The sequence below is a fragment of the Abrus precatorius genome, unplaced genomic scaffold (assembly GCF_003935025.1).
Source record: "Abrus precatorius isolate BTA unplaced genomic scaffold, Abrus_2018 Scaffold8, whole genome shotgun sequence".
Taxonomy (NCBI): Eukaryota; Viridiplantae; Streptophyta; class Magnoliopsida; order Fabales; family Fabaceae; genus Abrus; species Abrus precatorius.
Genome location: NW_020874428.1, coordinates 12,885,327 through 12,906,730, shown reverse-complemented (window position 1 = coordinate 12,906,730; position 21,404 = coordinate 12,885,327). Strand labels below are relative to the sequence as shown.

At 34.3% G+C, this 21,404-nt stretch overlaps 2 protein-coding genes across 2 annotated transcripts; both read left to right on the top strand.

Annotated features, from left to right (window-relative positions):
- Positions 1-1,715: 1,715 nt before the first annotated feature.
- Positions 1,716-3,640, top strand: LOC113874249. The gene is made up of 3 exons (XM_027512481.1): positions 1,716-1,873; positions 1,997-3,450; positions 3,633-3,640. The coding sequence occupies exons 1-3, from the start codon at positions 1,716-1,718 to the stop codon at positions 3,638-3,640; spliced, it is 1,620 nt and encodes a 539-aa protein (XP_027368282.1).
- Positions 3,641-17,569: 13,929 nt separating this feature from the next.
- Positions 17,570-20,343, top strand: LOC113846337 (alcohol dehydrogenase 1-like). The gene is made up of 10 exons (XM_027474467.1): positions 17,570-17,606; positions 17,724-17,860; positions 18,136-18,182; positions 18,714-19,039; positions 19,147-19,229; positions 19,324-19,399; positions 19,506-19,567; positions 19,776-19,871; positions 19,959-20,120; positions 20,227-20,343. The coding sequence occupies exons 1-10, from the start codon at positions 17,570-17,572 to the stop codon at positions 20,341-20,343; spliced, it is 1,143 nt and encodes a 380-aa protein (XP_027330268.1).
- Positions 20,344-21,404: the final 1,061 nt, after the last annotated feature.

The following is a 21,404-nucleotide window of genomic DNA, read 5'->3' as shown; positions in this document are numbered from 1 at the left end:
CATAGTTCAGGGTGGAGGAGTAATCCTCCTAACTCTTGGGGGAATGGCTTTGGAAGTCAAAATTCAAGTGTTTATCACCCTTCTTATATGCAAAGTCAGGGAGCAAGACCAGAAGGAAAAGAAGCTCCTAGATCTCAATCCAACTTTCAAGAACAAATAATGCAATATGTGCATTACTCTAATAAGAGGACGATAGAGCTTGAATCTAAATTGGACCAACATATTGAGAGAACTGACAAGAGATTCGCAGAGGTCAAATCTGAAATACACGCTAACTCTTCTAAGATGAGTGCACAATTGGAGCAAATTACGAACCTTTTTGAGTCAAAGAGTGATAGGAACACTGCCATCTCAGCCTGAACCTGATGAGAATCAAGGAAGGCCCATTGAAGACAAAGACTTGAAGGCATTGGAAGAGCTTCAAGGACCAATGACAAGGGCAAGGGCAAAAAGAATAAATGGAGACTTAGAAAAGATTGTTGTTGTCTTATTTGAAAGGGAGCTCAATTTAGAGTTAGAAAGGCCCAAGATAATCAATTACATATGCTTAGAGGATTTGAACTCTAACGAGTTTTATTAGGATTTAATTATTATGTTTAGTTTATTTATTTTAATATTAGTCATTACTTATTTTGAGTTTTTATTTAGGATAAAAATCTTGTTATTTTATTTAGTTTATTTGAATTTAGGCTTGTTGGTACAAGAAGCCCATTAAGGTATAAGCTCTTGTAAACACACTTTTAATTAGTTTTGAATATAATTTGAGATTGAACACTCTTGTGAGAGCGTGTGACTCTAGGTTCTTGAGTGAGCCAATTTTCTTTGATCTTATCAAGAGGCCAAAACTCTTGTGGCGATCGTTCCTTGGCTTATCAATCTTGCGATTGTGGCGCCATTTTCCATCTCTATTCTATTTTTACTTCTTATTAATTTTCTTCTTATTTCAATTCTTATTTGTGCTGTAATAATTTCGTTTTTATTGTGTGAAATCCAATTCAAGATCGTTTAATTCGGCAACACGGTTTGTGGTTGTCATCAATTGGTATCAAGAGCTTTGGTTAGAATTGGATTGAAAAGTACTATTCATCGCACGTTGCTCATTGAAAAAAAAATAGAAAAAAAATATACTACAAAAAAAGAAAAATTGCAACATACAAAAGTGTGTTTTTGATATATTTCTTCCAATCTTTCACTTATTTTGCTTGATTCCATAAAAAAAAAAAAATAGTAGTTGTTTAACGTTATATAATCTTCTTTAAATTCTCCAATTTTGTCTTATTTGCAATCTATTTTTGAGTGTGCTTATTTCTTATTTAGTCTTTTTTTTTTCTATTGTCTTGTTGGCTTCCTTAGTTTTGTCTTAGAGTTTTCTTTTGTTGGCTTCACTTGAGTCTCATTGATTGATTGTCTCTTGGTTTTGGTTAATTATGTGGATTGGATGTTGACTTCCTTAAGAACTCTTAAGAGCATTTGAGGGGAAAAAGGCAAGAGAGAAATCCTTACACAAAAGCCAATTTATAGTGAAACACGAGTGAATATCTACTGAGTGAAAACACTTAGCGAGTGGAGAGAACCTTTTTGTTTTTGCATTAACTTTTATTGTTTTGTAGAATGTCTCAAGAAGGAGGATCAAGTAGAGAGAGCACTCCTGCCTCACAAATTGAAAGACTTGCTCAAAGATTTGAAAACATGTTTGAAAGGCAAGATTTGAAAACATGTTTGAAAGGCAAAATGAAGCAATAAGGAATGTTCAAGAGGCGTTGGCAAATAATGCAAGAAGGCGGTCACGTGATCGTTCTCTACATGCCCATAGAGACTCTAGTAATTCTTCAAGAGAAAGAAGAAGAAATAGGAGAGATGATGAAGAAAGGAGGTATGATAGGTGGAGAGATAATAGAGAGAGGAGGAATCAAAGAAGAAGAAGAGAAGATGTAAGAATAAGAGAAAATGAGAGAATTGGTGGAGTTAAAATAAAAATTCCTAGTTTTCATGGAAGGAATGATGTTGAAGCATACTTAGAGTGGGAATTGAAGATAGAGCAAGTATTCTCATGCCATGATTATAGTGAAGAAAAGAAAGTAAAGGTGGCCTCCCTAGAGTTTTACGACTACGCGTTGGTGTGGTGGGATCAAATTCAAAGGGACCGAAGGAGATATGATGAGGAGCCTGTAGATACATGGACTGAAATGAAGAACCTAATGCGTAGGAGATTTGTTCCTACATACTACAATAGAGAGCTTCATACAAAGCTTCAAGGTTTGAGGCAAGGTGGCAAAAGTGTTGATGACTATTATAAAGAAATGGAAGTTGCCATGATACGAGCTAATGTATTTGAAGAAAGAGAAGCAACAATGGCTCGTTTCTTAAATGGGTTGAACCATGACATCCGTGACATAGTGGAACTTCATCCCTATGTGGAACTTGAAGATTTGGTTCACCAAGCTATTAAAGTAGAAGCACAACTAAAGAGAAAGGGTACTTTGAGGAAGAATGTCTCTTCTTACAACTCAAAAGGGTGGAAGGAAGAAGTAAAGAAGGAGGAAATATCAATTAAGGATACAATTGTGCAAAGTGGTAAACCTTCCTCTAAAACTTCTTTTAATTCTACTAATACTTCTGCTTCTCCTACTTCTCAGCATAGAGCAATCAAATGCTTCAAATGTCTTGGAAAGGGTCATATTGCATCCCAATGTCCAAACAAGAAAACCATGATTTTGAGAGAGAATGGTGAGATCTCAAGTGATAGTTCATCTCAATCATCACACGCTTCAAGTGAAGAGGATAGTGAGTTTGAAGCTTTATGCCACGAGGGAGATTTGCTTATAGTAAGGCGTCTCTTGGGTAGTTTAGCTAAAGAGGATGATACCACACAAAGAGAAAATATTTTTTATTCAAGATGTTTGGTACTTGGAAAGGTTTGTTCTCTTATTGTTGATGGTGGTAGTTGTACCAATGTGGCTAGTATTCGACTTATTGAGAAATTGAATCTTACTACTACTCCTCACCCCAAGCCTTATAAGCTACAATGGTTGAGTGATGAAGGGGAGTTGGTTGTTAATAGGCAAGTTTTAATTACTTTTTCTATTGGCAAGTATAAAGATGAAGTCTTGTGTGATGTAGTGCCTATGGAAGCAAGTCATATACTCTTAGGGAGACCTTGGCAGTTTGACAAGAAAGCTATTCATGATGGTCATTCCAACAAGTTCACATTTATACATAAAGGGAGCACAATCACTCTAGTGCCCATGACTCCTAGTCAAGTGTGTGATGATCAAATAGTCATGAGGTTGAGAAGAGAGCAAGAGAGAAAAGATGAAAAGAAAAAGAGTGAGTTTGAGGGGAACCTTAAAAAGAAAGGAGAAAAAGTGAAGACATTTACAAGTGAGGAATATGAGAGTGAAGAGAAAGGTGAAACACTTACAAGTGAGAAATATGAGAGTAAAAAGAAAGGTGAAGAAAAAAATCAATATGAAAGGAGAGAAAATTTGTTTGTTAGAGAAAAAGAAGTAAAGAAAGTTTTGTTGGCCTCTCGGCCTATGTGCTTACCTCTGTATAAAGAAAGTCCTCATAATAAATTTATGAATTCCTTTGCTAACGATATTTTGCCTAGTAGTGTTTTCTCTCTTCTACAGGATTTTGAAGATGTCTTCCCTAAAGAAGTATCTTACTGCCTACCTCCAATTAGAAAAATAAAACATCAAATTGAAAAGAAAGTGGAGCAACAAGCAAAGTATATCAATAAGGGAAGGAAGAAAGTAGAATTTGAACCTGGAAATTGGGTTTGGATACATATGTGCAGAAAAAAGTTTCCCATGCAAGGAAATGCAAGGCTTCAAACAAGAGGGGGTGAATTATTTCAAATCTTAAAGAGGATTAGAGATAATACATACAAAGTGGACTTATTAGGTAAGTATGGTGTTAATGCTACTTTTAATGTATTTGATTTATCTCTCGTTGATGTAGGTAATAAAGAGTCAAATTTGAGGACAAATTTTCTTGAAGAAAGAGGGATTGATGAGAATCAAGGAAGGCCCATTGAAGACAAAGACTTGAAGGCATTGGAAGAGCTTCAAAGACCAATGACAAGGGCAAGGGCAAAAAGAATAAATGGAGACTTAGAAAAGATTGTTGTTGTCTTATTTGAAAGGGAGCTCAATTTAGAGTTAGAAAAGCCCAAGATAATCAATTACATATGCTTAGAGGATTTGAACTCTAACGAGTTTTATTAGAATTTAATTATTATGTTTAGTTTATTTATTTTAATATTAGTCATTACTTATTTTGAGTTTTTATTTAGGATAAAATCTTGTTATTTTATTTAGTTTATTTGAATTTAGGCTTGTTGGTACAAGAAGCCCATTAGGGTTTGCGTTAGTATTAGTTTACAAGCATTAGGCATATATAAGCTCTTGTAAACACACTTTTAATTAGTTTTGAATATAATTTGAGATTGAACACTCTTGTGAGAGCGTGTGACTCTAGGTTCTTGAGTGAGCCAATTTTCTTTGATCTTATCAAGAGGCCAAAACTCTTGTGGCGATCGTTTTTTGGCTTATCAATCTTGCGATTGTGGCGCCATTTTCTATCTCTATTCTATTTTTAGATCTTATTAATTTTCTTCTTATTTCAATTCTTATTTGTGCCGTAATAATTTCATTTTTATTGTGTGAAATCCAATTCAAGATCGTTTAATTCGGCAACGCGGTTTGTGGTTGTCATCAATATACCAATTGATAACATACACCCAGTCCACCGGTTAGTATGATATTGTCCGCTTTAGGGGGTTAATCCCTCACAGTTTTGTTTCTCCTAGATATGACACACTAGGAAAAGGCCTCATGCTAGAAGGAAGGACGCCACAGCTATTTAAAGACTGATAAGTCACTCCCTCCAACTGATGTGGGACTCATCATCCCCTCCCTCTTCAAGACAGTCCGCCACGGACGCACCGATAAGGCACTTAAGCCGCCACGGATACGCAGCTCTGATACCAATTGATGACAACCACAAACCGTGTTGCCGAATTAAACGATCTTGAATTGGATTTCACACAATAAAAACGAAATTATTACGGCACAAATAAGAATTGAAATAAGAAGAAAATTAATAAGAAGTAAAAATAGAATAGAGATGGAAAATGGCGCCACAATCGCAAGATTGATAAGCCAAGGAACGATCGCCACAAGAGTTTTGGCCTCTTGATAAGATCAAAGAAAATTGGCTCACTCAAGAACCTAGAGTCACACGCTCTCACAAGAGTGTTCAATCTCAAATTATATTCAAAACTAATTAAAAGTGTGTTTACAAGAGCTTATATATGCCTAATGCTTGTAAACTAATAATAACGCAAACCCTAATGGGCTTCTTGTACCAACAAGCCTAAATTCAAATAAACTAAATAAAATAACAAGATTTTATCCTAAATAAAAACTCAAAATAAGTAATGACTAATATTAAAATAAATAAACTAAACATAATAATTAAATCCTAATAAAACTCGTTAGAGTTCAAATCCTCTAAGCATATGTAATTGATTATCTTGGGCTTTTCTAACTCTAAATTGAGCTCCCTTTCAAATAAGACAACAACAATCTTTTCTAAGTCTCCATTTATTCTTTTTGCCCTTGCCCTTGTCATTGGTCCTTGAAGCTCTTCCAATGCCTTCAAGTCTTTGTCTTCAATGGGCCTTCCTTGATTCTCATCAGAACCTAATCCAAGGGAGCAATGCTATGCCATCACCCTTAGAAGTGGAAAGAAATTACATGAATCGCAGAACATAGGCACATGCACGCCCATGCTTGTTGAGAAACACGCCCATTGTAACATCATAATTTTTACTCCCTCCATGTTCATGTGTGTTAGCACAATTTAATCTGTTTCAAAGGTAATTAAATGCCCCTGCATGATTTTAAACGTATGTGGCAATTCCTTGGTCTTCTTACGGACATGCTAATGTAGGTGGCAAAATCAAGTTATGCATGGTACATGTGGCAAAACCAAGTTATGCATTCTTTCTCCTTCCGCAAAGCTCTCTCACTCTCTCTCTCGGTTTGTCTTCTCTCTCCCTACCATTTTCTCTCATTTTGCAGCAAGCATTGTGCTGGAAACCAACCTCCTTCCATAGCCAAAAACCTTGAACACTCTCTCCTCCATTCTTTGAGCAAGATTTTCCTACTTTTCCTTCTACAAAACTTGAAATAGCAACCTCCATTGCACCAAGGAAACTCATTTCTTTTGCCCTTGCATGTTGAAAGGAGTGTGTTGATTGTTTTCTGAACATCCAAGCAAGGTAAAAACACTCTTTCATCTTTCTTTCTCAATGTTTTCACCAATCAAAGAAAGGAGATGAAGATTTTGCACCTCCTCCATGAAAAAGCATGGATCTTTTTGCATCCAGCCACTGAGTGAGTCAATTTTGACCATCTGAACATATTTTGTTTGAGCTAACCTCTGCACATTTGGATTTTTCGGTGAAAGATCTTTCAAAGGCAAGTGGTTTCACTCAAAACGAACATCAAAATCATAAGTTATAGTGAAAATGGTGAGATCACTCCTTGTTCTGCGTTTTCAGTGTTTCAGCAGCAAAGGAGACTGTTTTTCTCATTTCTGTGATCTCCAAAACCTGACATGCAACATCTTTATGTATTGTTTGCAGAATTATCTTTCCAACAGTGTATCTTGAGCTCTAATCCGACATCATTTGCCCCTCCATCGCATAGAATACGTTAGCACCTTCATTTCTATGTTTTCTGCATTTACGCCTTCTGTATTGATCTGTTTCAACCTGAAAAATTAATTTTTGTAAACTACATGAAAACAGCTTTCCAACGCATATTTTTATGTAAATTTTGAACTTCGTTTGAATACCTTACGAAATGAATTACAAAAAATGGTGCAAATCTGAAAAAACTGCGTGAACAGATGTGAAGTTTGATTTTTCTGCACTTTCCTGTGCATGAAAACTTAATTTTTAAAAGTTTATTTTGACCCTTAGGATCTTATCTTTCTAACAAAATTTGCGGATTGTGATTTGGACATCGTTTGAATCCGTTACACTTAATTTTACAAACATTGCGCAAATCTGAAGTTTTCCGGTTTTCTGCAATAAGTGCATGGCTGTTTCTAAATTTTTAAAAATACTAGCTCTAGTCCATTTTGGCTCAAAGGATTCTGATAAACTCCTCTTTGAACTAGGAATGCAAGGAACCAAGAAACTACAAATTTGGACACCGGAAAGCCCAAGAAAAAGAACCTACAGACTACCTCACTCACCAAGGTAAGGGGGAGGAGGTATTTCAAGTAAACAGTAAGAAAGGAAATGAATCAAAGAGGGTTGTCCCTTAACCTTGAGGTCTAGAACACATGTATTAGGAGACATGTGGTGTTGAAGTTACATGTTGACATTTTTATATTTACTTGAGACTTTTGATGTTTTAAAATATAATTATGAGTATATTTTGATTTTGACGAATTTTGATTTTTGGTTGAAAATTATTTTACACATGATGTTTGAGTAAGTATTGCTTTGTGAAAATTGTAAATTATTTTAAGTGAACTATTTAGTCAAAGCTTGTCGAAAACCAAAGATTAATTAAATGAAATGTTTTATCGAAATGTCCAATATGAGTAATATCCCTGGTATATTTGAAAGGATATCTTATGTGTTGTGCTCTTTGAAAATATATGGTTTGGCGCATGTGTTATGTGAAGCATTAAGAATATGCATATAGGCATATGCAGGGTGAGTGGGCACCATTTGTGAACTTGAGCCCTTTGAGGGTGGAAAATGCGTGATGATACGCTGAGAGTAAATTGGTATGTAAGTATATGCGCTCTAAGGAGTTTGGCCATGGTGACAGGGAGGACTTCGATGTCTAGAGGATTTAATGGAGTTGGGTGACTTACCAATAGCTCTATGAGTGTCCTAGGCCCCAGAACTCTGGCTGGGGGTCTCCACGCGATGTTCCTTTATCCTGACCTTCTCTTGAGGCTTATATTGTTGGTCGAGCTAGATCAGTCGGTGGAGGTTTGAGTCCTCACCATACATGCGAAATGTAGGCTGGCTAGTGAAACTCCCAACAACTTCTGAACAATAGGATTGTTATGGATCCAGAGTCGCATAAGCATGAAAATAAGATTTTGCCAAACCAAGAGTTATCATTTGCATTAATCATGCATCATGTAATTAGATTGTAAAAGTTACAATTCTATTAATGTGATGTATGCTCGTACTTACTCTGTTTTATTTCTTTTCTGAAAAATATTTACTTGAAAATATATCTCACTCCTTCTTTTCTTTGTTGAAATATGTTGTGGTGTTGGACATTTTCTTTTAGTTGTCACAGATCTTGAGGATGACCTTTCTCCATCTTATTCTCCACGTTGAGCTTAATTTGAAGAGGATCCTTCAAATACCAAGGAGATAGAAAAGGACCTTTCCAAGGAGTCCTGACCGATGTTTTGTTATTTCTTTTGTTGTCCGCTGCTAAGGGACTCCTCTTGTTGTACGGTGGAGAATTCGATACTTTATGTTTAGTAGCTTGGGTGTAATGTACTTTGTTTTGGTACTCTGATGTTCGTGGGTTGTGTTTTAAGATTCTTGGATAAATTGCGGTTACTTTTGATAATTATGGGATTATTTATATGACCAGGTTTATTTTATCAGTTATCTTCTAATTTTTATTTGGATGGAATTAAATAGGCAGAAAAATTGGTTCTTCAATGCATTCAGGTAATGAACGTGAACTCTGTGGGTTCGTCCCATAAGAGAGTAGTTGAAGTGATAAAGCACATGTTGTATCTCATATTACTAGTAATTGGCTCATGAGCAGGTGAAAAAGATTGGAGTCCACTTGTATAGTTATGTCAATACATGGTATGGCTATATTATTCAAGTGGTACTTACTAATGTTATGATTTTCTAAACTATGAGTAAATGAAGAAAACAAAATCTCATGAGTAATTATTAGTAATAAGAGTATGACATGAATCTTTATAAACTGTTGCTTATCAAGTGCATGAAGAATCAAGATCCATGTCGTGACCACGTGTCACTTTAAATTATATCAGAAGCAAGTTTCTCAATACTCAAGAATGATAATGGTATCCATAAACCAGGTTGAATAATCCTATGCACTCATGTTTCATAAAAATAAAAAAAAAAAAAAATCCCATTTGGTCCAAGACTCTTAAAAGCAATTTGTATACATTACACGTCAAGTTATTTAAAAGTAGTAGGATTGTCAGTTACAGTCGTCGTTGTCGCCGTTACACCTATGCTGATTCTACATGCACGCCCGTACTTACTGATGAGCACGCCCCTGCTGAAATTGAAGCACGACCATGCTTATACAAGCACGCCCATGACAGTGATCAAAGCACGGTCGTGCATCACTATAAGCAAGATCGTGCTTCAAGCGAGGAGCCTGAAAAAGAAAAAAAGGAAGAGCCTCTTGTTCAACCAAGGCCCTATGAGCCTAAGATATGTTTCCCACAGCGGTTGCAAGGTCACCCTCCTTATGATGAAAAGTTCCACAAGTTCTTAGACTTATTGGGCAAAGTGCACATCAATATGCCTTTCATTGATGTTATCTCCAAAATGTCCAAATATGCTAAATTTTTAAAGGAGATTTTGACCAATAAAAGAAAGTTGAGAGCACATGAAACTGTGAAGCTCACCTAAGAGTGCTCAGCTATAGTCCTTAAAAACCTTCCACCTAAGCTTAAGGACCTAGGGAGTTTTACTATTCCTTGCACAATTGGAAAAACTCATATTGATAAGGCTTTATGTGATTTAGGAGCAAGTATTAATCTCATACCTTATTCTATTTTCAGGAAGCTTGGAATACATAAATCTAAGCCGACCTCCATGTCACTTCAGCTGGCAGATAGGTTGATCAGATACCCCAAAGGAATAATAGAGAACGTACTTGTAAAAGTTGGGGAGTTTATATTTCTTGCTGACTTGTGGTACTTGACATGGAGGAAGATGATGATGTCCCCATCATACTAGGGAGACCGTTCTTGGCCACTGCTAGGGCCATCAGAGACGTACAAGAAGGGAATCTCACACTGAGGCTAGATGATGAGGAAGTTGTATTTCAAGTTTTCAATTCTTTCAAGTACCCTTCTAGCCAAGAGTCTTGTCACTTTGTGAGCACTATAGACGTTGCTTCTCCTCCAATTTATGTGAAGCATGGAACCACAAGAAGAAGGCCGAGGAAGCAATATAAGAAGAAGAAAAGACAAAAGCTTAAACCATCCATTAATAAGCCTCCTAATTTGAAGCTTCAATTTTCTTCTCTTTATTCTAATCCCCATCTTATGAATAATTTTTCTAATGTAACAGGTGTTGGGGAGGCAAAGCTGCTGGAGAGACAATTGCATATCAAGAGAGTCACTTCTGAGACTCATACCTTCTTCCCACCATGATTTAACAGAAACGTCAGGCTCGTGACGTTAAACAAGCGCTCCCAAGAGGCAACTTGTGTCTTTTATTTATTTTATTTAAATTTTATTTATTTTTGTCTATTTTAATTTTGCTATTGTTATGTTTTTTTTAGAATAAAGAATAAGCATATTGAAAGATTGCAAGAACGGAGTTGATAGTTCCCGCACACACTTTTGAGCTCTGATCTAAAAGCATGCCCGTGCCATCCCATACACGGTCATGCATTCAGTCGCAGTTGTGAGAGAAGCTTTACATCATAAGTATGGGCATGCTTAAGATTTCAGCATGGCTGTGCTCTTTCACCCTAAACCATCACGCCAAGAATTATCAGGGAACTTCTTTCCTTTTATTCAATTGCCCTCTTTGCATGCTTTTAATTTGATTGCTTTCAAACATTGAGGACAATGTTTTGCTTTAAGTATGGGGGAGTAGTTCCTGATTATATAATTGTTAATTGCATGTTCTTGAGTAAAGTGTCTATGCTATTTTTTTATGATAATTTAAAACTTTTTCTCTCATAGAACCCAATTTTTCCAAATAAAAGAGCATGTTGAGTGATTATTATTGGCATTATACTTTCATTTAGAAACTAATAATTAGCTAAGTTCCTTACTTTTATGCTCTACATTAAACATTAACCCACAGATGTGAGTTTTGAGCCTTAAAAGGGATTTCTATCTTAATTTAATTAATTGTACCCCTGTTCTCATTGTTTTGTATGATTATCTCCTTAGGATTTGTGCTCTAGAACTTGACTTAGAACTGACTTAAGACTTCTCTTTTTAATTGCATGTTTTTAATATGATTGAGGTATAATAGTATTTTTATTCTTGGCCACATGTTTGAGATACAACTAGTTGTCCACTTTGAGCTTTATTGATTTTCTTGGTCCCTTACGTTAAATTTATAGAATGTTTGGATGACTTGAGTTTATGAATGGAGCAATTGAGCTGTTGAATTGTTTGATAAATTCTCCTCTATATCTCTCATATGCAAAAAAGAAAGAAAAAGTATGAAAAAAAAAGAAAATAAAAAATAGAAAAGAAAAAAGAAAAAAAAAAGAAAAATGGTTATATATGATTGAAAGGAGAGAGGAGTAAAGATATTGTTTATATACAAAAATATAAAAATTACTCCAAGAACTTCATTTGTAAACTTAGGGGATGTTTATAATTTTTATAATTTATTACTTCTTTGTATATTCCCTTTCTTTCATTTATCTCACCTCAATTATTATAACTCCTTAGCCACATTATAACCTAAAAAAAACCTCATAATTTTGACTTGCATTTAATTTATTTAGTAGAGAGTCGGTTTATAGTCAAGCTTATGGTAGTACACTTTTCTTTAAGAGAACTAAGTGATATCTCATTTTGTCCCTTAGTGAGAGACAAAAGTAGAGTACCTTAGTTTGACATTTGAGTGAAAAGTATGGAATTATAAGATTTTAATTGGAAATCCTTTTAATTGCTTATGCTCATTGATATTACTCTTGTTGCTTTCTTTATCTCTGTTGTTTCGGTTCTGTGTGTGGTATTATGTTTTAAGTTATTATGTTATTCACTTAAGCAGCACTTTGCTTGAGGACAAGCAAACAGTGCAGTTTCTCAAGCTCATGAAAGTGCTAGATGTGAGGGTTTAATTAGAGACAGTCATGGTCAAGTTATAGCTAGTTTCTAAATGGGAGCTCCCCTTATCCATTAAGTTATAGGGAATAATTTTTGGACTACAATTAGTGATCTAAAATAATATTCATGTAATTTGGATAGAAATAAACTCTAAGGAAGCCTTGTACTTAGTATTCAGTATTAAAAGTTGTAACCATCTATTCTTTCATCTAGTTGCTACAATTAGGAGTATTATGAAATGTATCTATAACAGCGACGATGACCGTGACCGACAATCCTACTACTTTTAAATAACTTGACGTGTAATGTATACAGATTGCTATTAAGAGTCTTGGACCAAATGGGATTTTTTATTTTTTTTTATGAAACATGAGTGCATAGGATTATTCAACCTGGTTTATGGATACCATTATCATTTTTGAGTATTGAGAAACTTGCTTCTGATATAATTTAAAGTGACACGTGGTCACAGCATGAATCTTGATTCTTCATGCACCTAATAAGCAACAGTTTATAAAGATTCATGTCATACTCTTATTACTAATAATTACTCATGAGATTTTGTTTTCTTCATTTACTCATAGTTTAGAAAATCATAACATTAGTAAGTACCACTTGAATAATATAGCCATACCATGTATTGACATAACTATACAAGTGGACTCCAATCTTTTTCACCTGCTCATGAGCCAATTACTAATAATATGAGATACAACATGTGGTTTATCACTTCAACTAGAACTCTCTTATGGGACGAACCCACAGAGTTCACGTTCATTACCTGAATGCATTGAAGAACCAATTTTTCTGCCTATTTAATTCCATCCAAATAAAAATCAGAAGATAACTGATAAAATAAACCTGGTCATATAAATAATCCCATAATTATCAAAAGTAACCGCAATTTATCCAAGAATCTTAAAACACAATCCACAAACATCAGAGTACCAAAACAAAGTACATTACACACAAGCTACTAAATAAAATATAAAGTATCGAATTCTCCACCATACAACAAGAGGAGTCCCTTAGCAGCAGACAACAAAAGAAATAACAAAACATCAGTCAGGACTCCTTAGAAAGGTCCTTTTCTATCTCCTTGGTATTTGAAGGATCCTCTTCAAATTAAGCTCAACGTGGAGAATAAGACAGAGAAAGGTCATCCTCAAGATCTGTGACAACTAAAAGAAAATGTCCAACACCACAACATATTTCAACAAAAAAAAAGAAGGAGTGGGATATATTTTCAAGTGAATATTTTTCAGAAAAGAAATAAAACAAAGTAAGTACAAGCATACATCACATTAATAGAATTGTAACTTTTACAATCTAACAAAATGCAAGTCTAATTACATGATGCATGATTAATGCAAATGATAACTCTTGGTTTGACAAAATTTTATTTTCATGCTTATGCGACTCTGGATCCATAACAATCCTATTGTTCGGAAGTTGTTAGGAGTTTCACTAGCCAGCCTACATTTCGCATGTATGGTGGGGACTCGAACCTCCACCGACCGATCTAGCTCGACCAACAAGATAAGCCTTAGGAGAAGGTCAGGATAAAGGAGCATCGCGTGGAGACTCCCAGCCAGAGTTCTGGGGTTTAGGACACATAGGGTTATTGGTAAGTCACCCAACTCCATTAAATCCCATAAACGTCGAGGTCCTCCCTGTCTTTCACCAACAACAGTTATAAAATAATCTCGTGACTTCCTTCACAGGGGAGTGGGATTTCGCACACATTTGCCTTCTGAATAGTCATGCACACTTTTGGAGTTTCACTTGGCAAGTACCTATATCCGTGCTTCAATGCACTTTCTCTAAGTGTTCCAAGCTCACTAACTTCGTCTCTTTCCTTGAGTTCCAACCATTACCCGACTAGAGTTACACTACTCATTTATTTTCAAAAAAAGAAAGAAAACAAAGTTTTCACAAAGGTTTACTTTTAGTCATTGGATTCAATTATTGAACTCAGGGTTAAAGCTGAAACCATGGTCAAACTCCTTAGAACGCATATACTTACATACCAATTTACTCTCAGCGTATCATCACGTATATTCCACCCTCAAAGGGCTCAAGTTCACAAATGGTGCCCACTCACCCTGCATATGCCTATATGCATATTCTTAATGCTTCACATAACACATGCGCCAAACCATATATTTTCAAAGAGCACAACACATAAGATATCCTTTCAAATATACCAGGGATATTACTCATATTGGACATTTCAATGAAACATTTCATTTAATTGATCTTTGGTTTTTGACAAGCTTTGACTAAATAGTTCACTTAAAATAATTTATAATTTTCACAAAGCAATACTTACTCAAACATCGAGTGTAAAATAATTTTCAACCAAAAATCAAAATTCATCAAAATCAAAATATACTCATAATTATATTTTAAAACATCAAAAGTCTCAAGTAAATATAAAAATGTCAACATGTAACTCCAACACCACATGTCTTCTAATACATGTGTTCCAGACCTCAGGGTTAAGGGACAACCCTCTTTGATTCATTTCCTTTCTTACTATTTACTTGAAATACCTCCTCCCCCTTACCTTGGTGAGTAAGGTAGTCCGCAGGTTCTTTTTCTTGGGCTTTCCGGTGTCAAAATTTGTAGTTTCTTGGTTCCTTGCATTCCTAGTTCAGAGAAGAGTTTATCAGAATCCTTTGAGCCAAAATGGCCAAGAGCTAGCATTTTTAAAAATTTAGAAACAGCCATGCACTTATTGCAAAAAACTGGAAAACTTCATATTTGTGCAATGTTTGTAAAATTAAGTGTAACGGATTCAAACGATGTCCAAATCATGATCCGCAAATTTTGTTACAAAGCTAAGATCCTAAGGGTCAAAATAAACTTTTAAAAATTAAGTTTTCATGCACAGGAAAGTACAGAAAAATCAAACTTCATTTCTGTTCACATTCAGATTTGCACCGTTTTTTGTAATTCATTTCGTAAGGTATTCAAACGAAGTTCAAAATTTACATAAAAATATGCGTTGGAAAGCTGTTTTCATTTAGTTTACAAAAATTAATTTTTCAGGTTGAAACAGATCAATACAGAGGGCGTAAAATTATTTCTTTACACTGTTTCTGCAGAAAAAGTAGAAATGAAGGTGCTAACGTATTCTATGCGATGGAGGGGCAAACGATGTCAGATTAGTGCTCAAGATACACTGTTGGAAAGATAATTCTGCAAAGAATACATAAGGATGTTGCATGTCAGGTTTTGTAGATCATAGAAATGAGAAAAACAGTCTCCTTTGCTGCTGAAACACTAAAAACGCAGAACAAGGAGTGATCTCACCATTTTCACTATAACTTATGATTTTGATGTCCATTTTGAGTGAAACCACTTGCGTTTGAAAGATCTTTCACTGCACAATCCAAATATGCAGAGGTTAACTCAAACAAAATACGTTTAGATGGTCAAAATTGACTCACTCAGTGGCTGGACGCAGAAAGATCCATGTTTTTTCATGGAAGAGGTGCAAAATCTTCATCTCCTTTCTTTGATTGGTGAAAACATTGAGAAAGAAAGATGAAAGAGTGTTTTTACCTTGCTTGGATGTTCAGAAAACAATCAACACACTCCTTTCAACATGCAAGGGAAAAAAAAATGAGTTTCCTTGGTACAATGGAGGTTGCTATTTCAAGTTTTGTAGAAGGAAAAGTAGGAAAATCTTGCTCAAAGAATGGAGGGGAGAGTGTTCAAGGTTTTTGGCTATGGAAGGAGGTTGGTTTCCAGCACAATGCTTGCTGCAAAATGAGAGAAAATGGTAGGGAGAGAGAAGACAATCCGAGAGAGAGTGAGAGAGCTTTACGGAAGGAGAAAGAATGCATAACTTGGTTTGGCCACATGTACCATGCATAACTTGATTTTGCCACTTACATTAGCATGTCCGTAAGAAGACCAAGGAATTGCCACTTGATAGAACTTGAACCCAAGTCCTCCAAGTCAAAAGTAAAGGACCAGCCCTTACACCACCTTTGTTGGTGTGCAAGAAATTTGGAAATCAATTATACTTAAGGGATTCTAAATAATTCAAAGTATTAAAAAATCTCATTTTTCAAAAATAAATCAAACATGTATTTAAAGATGAATTATTTTAACAAAATAAAAATAAGTACTTTTACCAATATCGTAAAATTTTGCAAAAATGCATTTAATTACCTTTGAAACAGATTAAATCGTGCTAACACACATGAACATGGAGGGAGTAAAAATTAGGATGTTACAATATCCCTCTTACTAGGTTCAAGCATATTTTAAGAGAGAAAAATAGGTATGCGGATATACTTGCCAAAATAGGCTTAGATTCCCTAAGGCTTTGTTTGGGAGTTTGAAGAGAGAGAAAAGGGAAGAATTTGAAGGGAAAAGGTGGGGAGGGGAAAAGGCTATATTTTTAATTCTTATAAAATTATCTAAATTTATTTCTTTATCCCTATAATTTTGTCATTTTAATTCCTAATTAATGAAAAAAATTTAAAATTAGTTCTTTCTGCTAAATATTCTCTATCAATCATCGATTTGTCTAACAAAGTTTCATGTCATTTTATTGTTAAAAAATATTAAACATGTCTTTAATTCTTATAAAATTATCAAGTTTCTTTTTATTTCATATAATTTTTTCCTGTTTAATATTTACATAATGTAAATTGTTTATAATTTTAAAAAATAAGTGATTAATTTAGATTTATTAATGACATAAACTTTAAATATTTTATATTAATTAGAGATTAAAATAGAATAAAAATTATATGGATTTAAAAGTAATTTTAGTGATTATAGAAATTTAAAAAATATTTAACCATAATTTTTGAAAATATTAATATTATAACATACAATTTAAAAAAAACATTGATAACTTATTTGCACGTGATCATACAAGAAATCGGTTCAACTTGGATTTATTTTATTACTTAACATGGTTTAACCGTATATAATTAAAAATTATGTATAATAAAATTTTACTTAAATTTATAAAATGTTTAATTACTATATTTATAATTTAAATATTACATGGTAAAAATAAAACTTAACATTTATTACATGAACTTTGCTCTATTAATTAACCTTATTTTACCGGCAAGTTAGACAAATGGCATGACAAAATATACAAGGAACGGTTCCATAAACAAAAATTGTGGATTTTAATACCTCAGTCAAAGTTACGTGGCGACGTGCAAGGAATCCAAAGGCGGGAAAACCACAAGCGGTATTGTAGAGGAAAACAACGTGCAGACAGGAATGGCAATCTCAGGATGGCCATCCGATTTCGATGTTGGCGCATGTGGGAATAACTTGCAATACCACGTACCAAGTGGTTTTATCTCGCTTTTCTCTGCTTTTTCCTTCGTGTCGTTCGCACAATAAGGAGCATCCACAAACTCGAACTTTGATCCCAAAACCAACTCATTCATCATCTTTCACAAGTTCATTCATTGATTTCATATTCGTTCAAAGTAACTAAGTAGCCATGTCTAGCACCGGTGGGCAGGTCATCAAGTGTAAAGGTGACCCATCTATTCTTCATTCTCATTAACATCATTCTCTTTACTCTCCTTCCATTTCTTTTATGTGATAATAATGTGTTATTACTAATTGTCTTTGTTGGTGTGGATAAAATGTAGCTGCGGTTTCATGGGAAGCAGGGAAACCACTAGTGATTGAAGAAGTAGAGGTGGCGCCACCCCAAGCCGGTGAAGTCCGTTTGAAGATCCTCTTCACCTCTCTTTGCCACACTGATGTTTACTTCTGGGACGCCAAGGTGTGCATATAGTAACATTATCTTTATTTAATTGATGTATGCACATATTACATTTTCTTAATTAAATTAATGCATGCGTGCATTAAACTGTCTGAATTGAATTAAAATTATATAGCTCATGTGATTCCTTTCTCTCTGTAATGTAAATTTTCTGAAATTATTGGAAACGTGGCGATTGTTTTTCTTTCTACTCTGCTGATTCCATGTGCTATATTTATTATGCATCACCAATTCCTCAGTGTGTAATTTGATTTTCTTCTTTTCACTCATTTCAGGGCCAGACTCCGTTGTTTCCTCGCATTTTTGGCCATGAAGCTTCTGGGTATATATTTTTTTGTCATATTTACTCCCTTAATTTATTTCGAACTATACTTTCCTGTTCTTTGTACAATGAATCCTTGTTATTTAAGACTCTAAAGAGGATGTTTAGGACTCGTGTTTTGAAAAAAAAAGACACAAGAGTGCACAAATATTTAATTTTAAGTTAAGAAAGTCATATGATACATACAAAATATATATATATATATGATTAGCATATTGGATGTTTAGTTTTTAGCTTATTTTGAGTAAATAATAGCTTTTTTAGCACCTTTGTCATAGAACTTTTAAAAAATAAGGAATTATTTCCCTTAATAATGGCTCATCCAAGCATGCACTAAAATTATATTAATCTATTATTTAAGTTTTAAAATTATTAAATTAAAGACTAGTTATTAGAAATGAAAAATTTCTCTCTCTCTCTCCTCCTTTACAAAATTCATATCTCAAACATATCCTAAGAGTAATAACTACACAAGGAAAGGATTATGAATAATGAGCAATTACTTATTGGATTGTCATGGCCTTGATTCAGGATTGTGGAAAGCATAGGAGAGGGTGTAAGTCACCTGCAGCCTGGAGACCATGCCCTTCCAGTGTTCACAGGAGAGTGTGGGGAATGCCTACATTGTAAGTCAGAAGAGAGCAACATGTGTGAGTTACTCAGAATCAACACTGATAGGGGTGTCATGATCAATGATGGCCAATCAAGGTTCTCCAAAGATGGAAAACCCATATACCATTTCTTGGGAACCTCTACATTTAGTGAATACACTGTTGTCCATGCTGGATGTGTTGCCAAGATCAACCCTGCAGCCTCACTTGACAAAGTTTGTGTTCTCAGCTGTGGAATTTGCACAGGTTTTAAAGATTTTCCACCTTCAGTTTTGAGAATATAATGTTTGTAAGTAGCAGACTAGCTTGGCTATTATAATTTTTATATAACTCTATTATGTTATATCTTGTAGGTCTTGGTGCTACTGTGAATGTAGCTAAACCAAAACCCGGTTCCTCTGTTGCAATTTTTGGACTGGGAGCTGTTGGCCTTGCCGTATGTTGCTGTTATTCCGTAATAACTCAGTTTTAGTGCATTTTTTAGAAACTGATGAAGGAAATGTTAATTTTAAGTTTTGTTCAAATTTTAGGCCGCTGAAGGGGCCAGAATTTCTGGAGCTTCAAGAATCATTGGAATCGATTTAGTTTCCAGCCGATTTGAAGAAGGTATTGTGCATTATTCTTTCATCAGATGTTTAAAGATTGAGTACAGCCTAATTAAATTGGTTGTTGTTTATTGGTTGAGGTTTATGATTTTTATTCTTGTTGGCAGCTAAGAAGTTTGGGGTTAATGAGTTTGTCAACCCAAAAGACCATGATAAACCTGTACAACAGGTTAGTTCTTGAACAATTTGCTGAAATTCAATGTCTTTCCATATTTCACAATAGTTATGGTTTCATCATGTTCATTAATTCTGTTCTTTTAAAAACAATTGTTGTTCAACTTCTCAATTGAGTTCAATTTTTATGCTGTTAGTAAATGCCACCATAGGGTCTTTGTTTTGAACAAGGGAGATTGAAGTGTGTTAATGTTGGTGAACAGGTAATTGCTGAAATGACCAATGGAGGTGTGGATCGTGCTGTTGAATGTACTGGCAGCATCCAGGCCATGATCTCAGCATTTGAATGTGTCCACGATGTACTTGAATCCTGACTCTATCTCTTGTTGCTAAAATATTAAATTAGGCTAATTTGGTAAGGCTGAACTTTGTTTTTTTGTTCTCAGGGTTGGGGTGTTGCTGTACTTGTTGGTGTGCCTAATAAAGATGATGCATTCAAAACTGCTCCTATTAATTTCTTAAATGAGAGGACTCTTAAGGGTACCTTTTATGGTAACTACAAACCACGCACTGATCTTCCATCTGTTGTGGAGAGATACATGCAAGGGGTAAGCTTATATAGTGAATTTGTGTGGTCTTTGGGAGAAAAGATGTTGGAGGATGATCACTTATTTATTAATAATGTTTCTTATATGATTTTTATGGATATTGCAGGAGCTAGAAGTGGATAAATTCATCACTCACACAGTTCCATTCTCAGAGATTAACAAAGCATTTGATTACATGCTGAAAGGAGAGTCCATTAGGTGCATAATCCGCATGGAAGAGTGAACATTCATGAAATATTCCATCATGACTCTGTTGGGAGACAGAAGTCTCTATTAGTTTTGTGTGTAAAAGAGAATAAAAGTTTTATAGGTATATCGCATATTAGGATGATTGCATTTTTGCTGTTTGAGTGCTGGCATTAACAGGGCGCTTAGCCCTTTGTTACTTGATTGCGGCTTTGTCTTATACGATGATATAATTTAATATATATCTCACTCCCGTCAATTTGTTGTTCTTGAGGGTTGTTTCCGTGATTTACTTTTACAAGAAAAGAAAAACAAAATAGGACAGTGAATCAGCACGTCAAATATCGTTTATGTATGGTCTGAACTGATTAAAATTTGACTTGTTTTAGAATAAATTCACAGTAAAGGAATATATTGTACTTGAATAAAAACTTATTTATAAAATGATTTATGAGTGTTAAAATCACTTAGAATCATAGAGATTGTAACCGCCATCATAGAAGGTTGAAAAAAAAGATCATCTCATTTTTATGGATGTAGTTTTAATTTTACATGCATTTGTTTGTTCAGCAATTCTCTCTAAGATTTTTTGTTACAAATTATAATATTCCTTTTATTTTAGATTTCACAGTACTCAAGGTCTTGATATATTTATAGTCTTGATAGGCCTTAATCTTTATCTCTCTTTAAGGTATCTCTTGTAATTTTTATTAACTTTTCTTTTTTCTTTTAATTTATCTGATGATGGAGTTTTTGACGATAAAGAGAAGTTAGTGAGTGTATTCTCTTTTCTGATTACAGTAAATTATTTTTATTCTAATAATCGTTCTTTTATCTATTAAAGGGAGAGAGCTAAGTATTCTTTGTTTGATTTTACAATTATATACTGATTCACTTTATCTTTTATAATTAAAGATAATCACATTAAATTTTATAATTAGAGTTTAATTTACATACATTAAAATTATCAAGCCATCAACTTTAATTGATTTGAAATAATTGAATAATGATGACAAATCATTCAATGACATGATTCTTTTTAAGTATTACATAATTAACTTAAATTAAATAACTTTAATCAATTTTACTACAAATTAT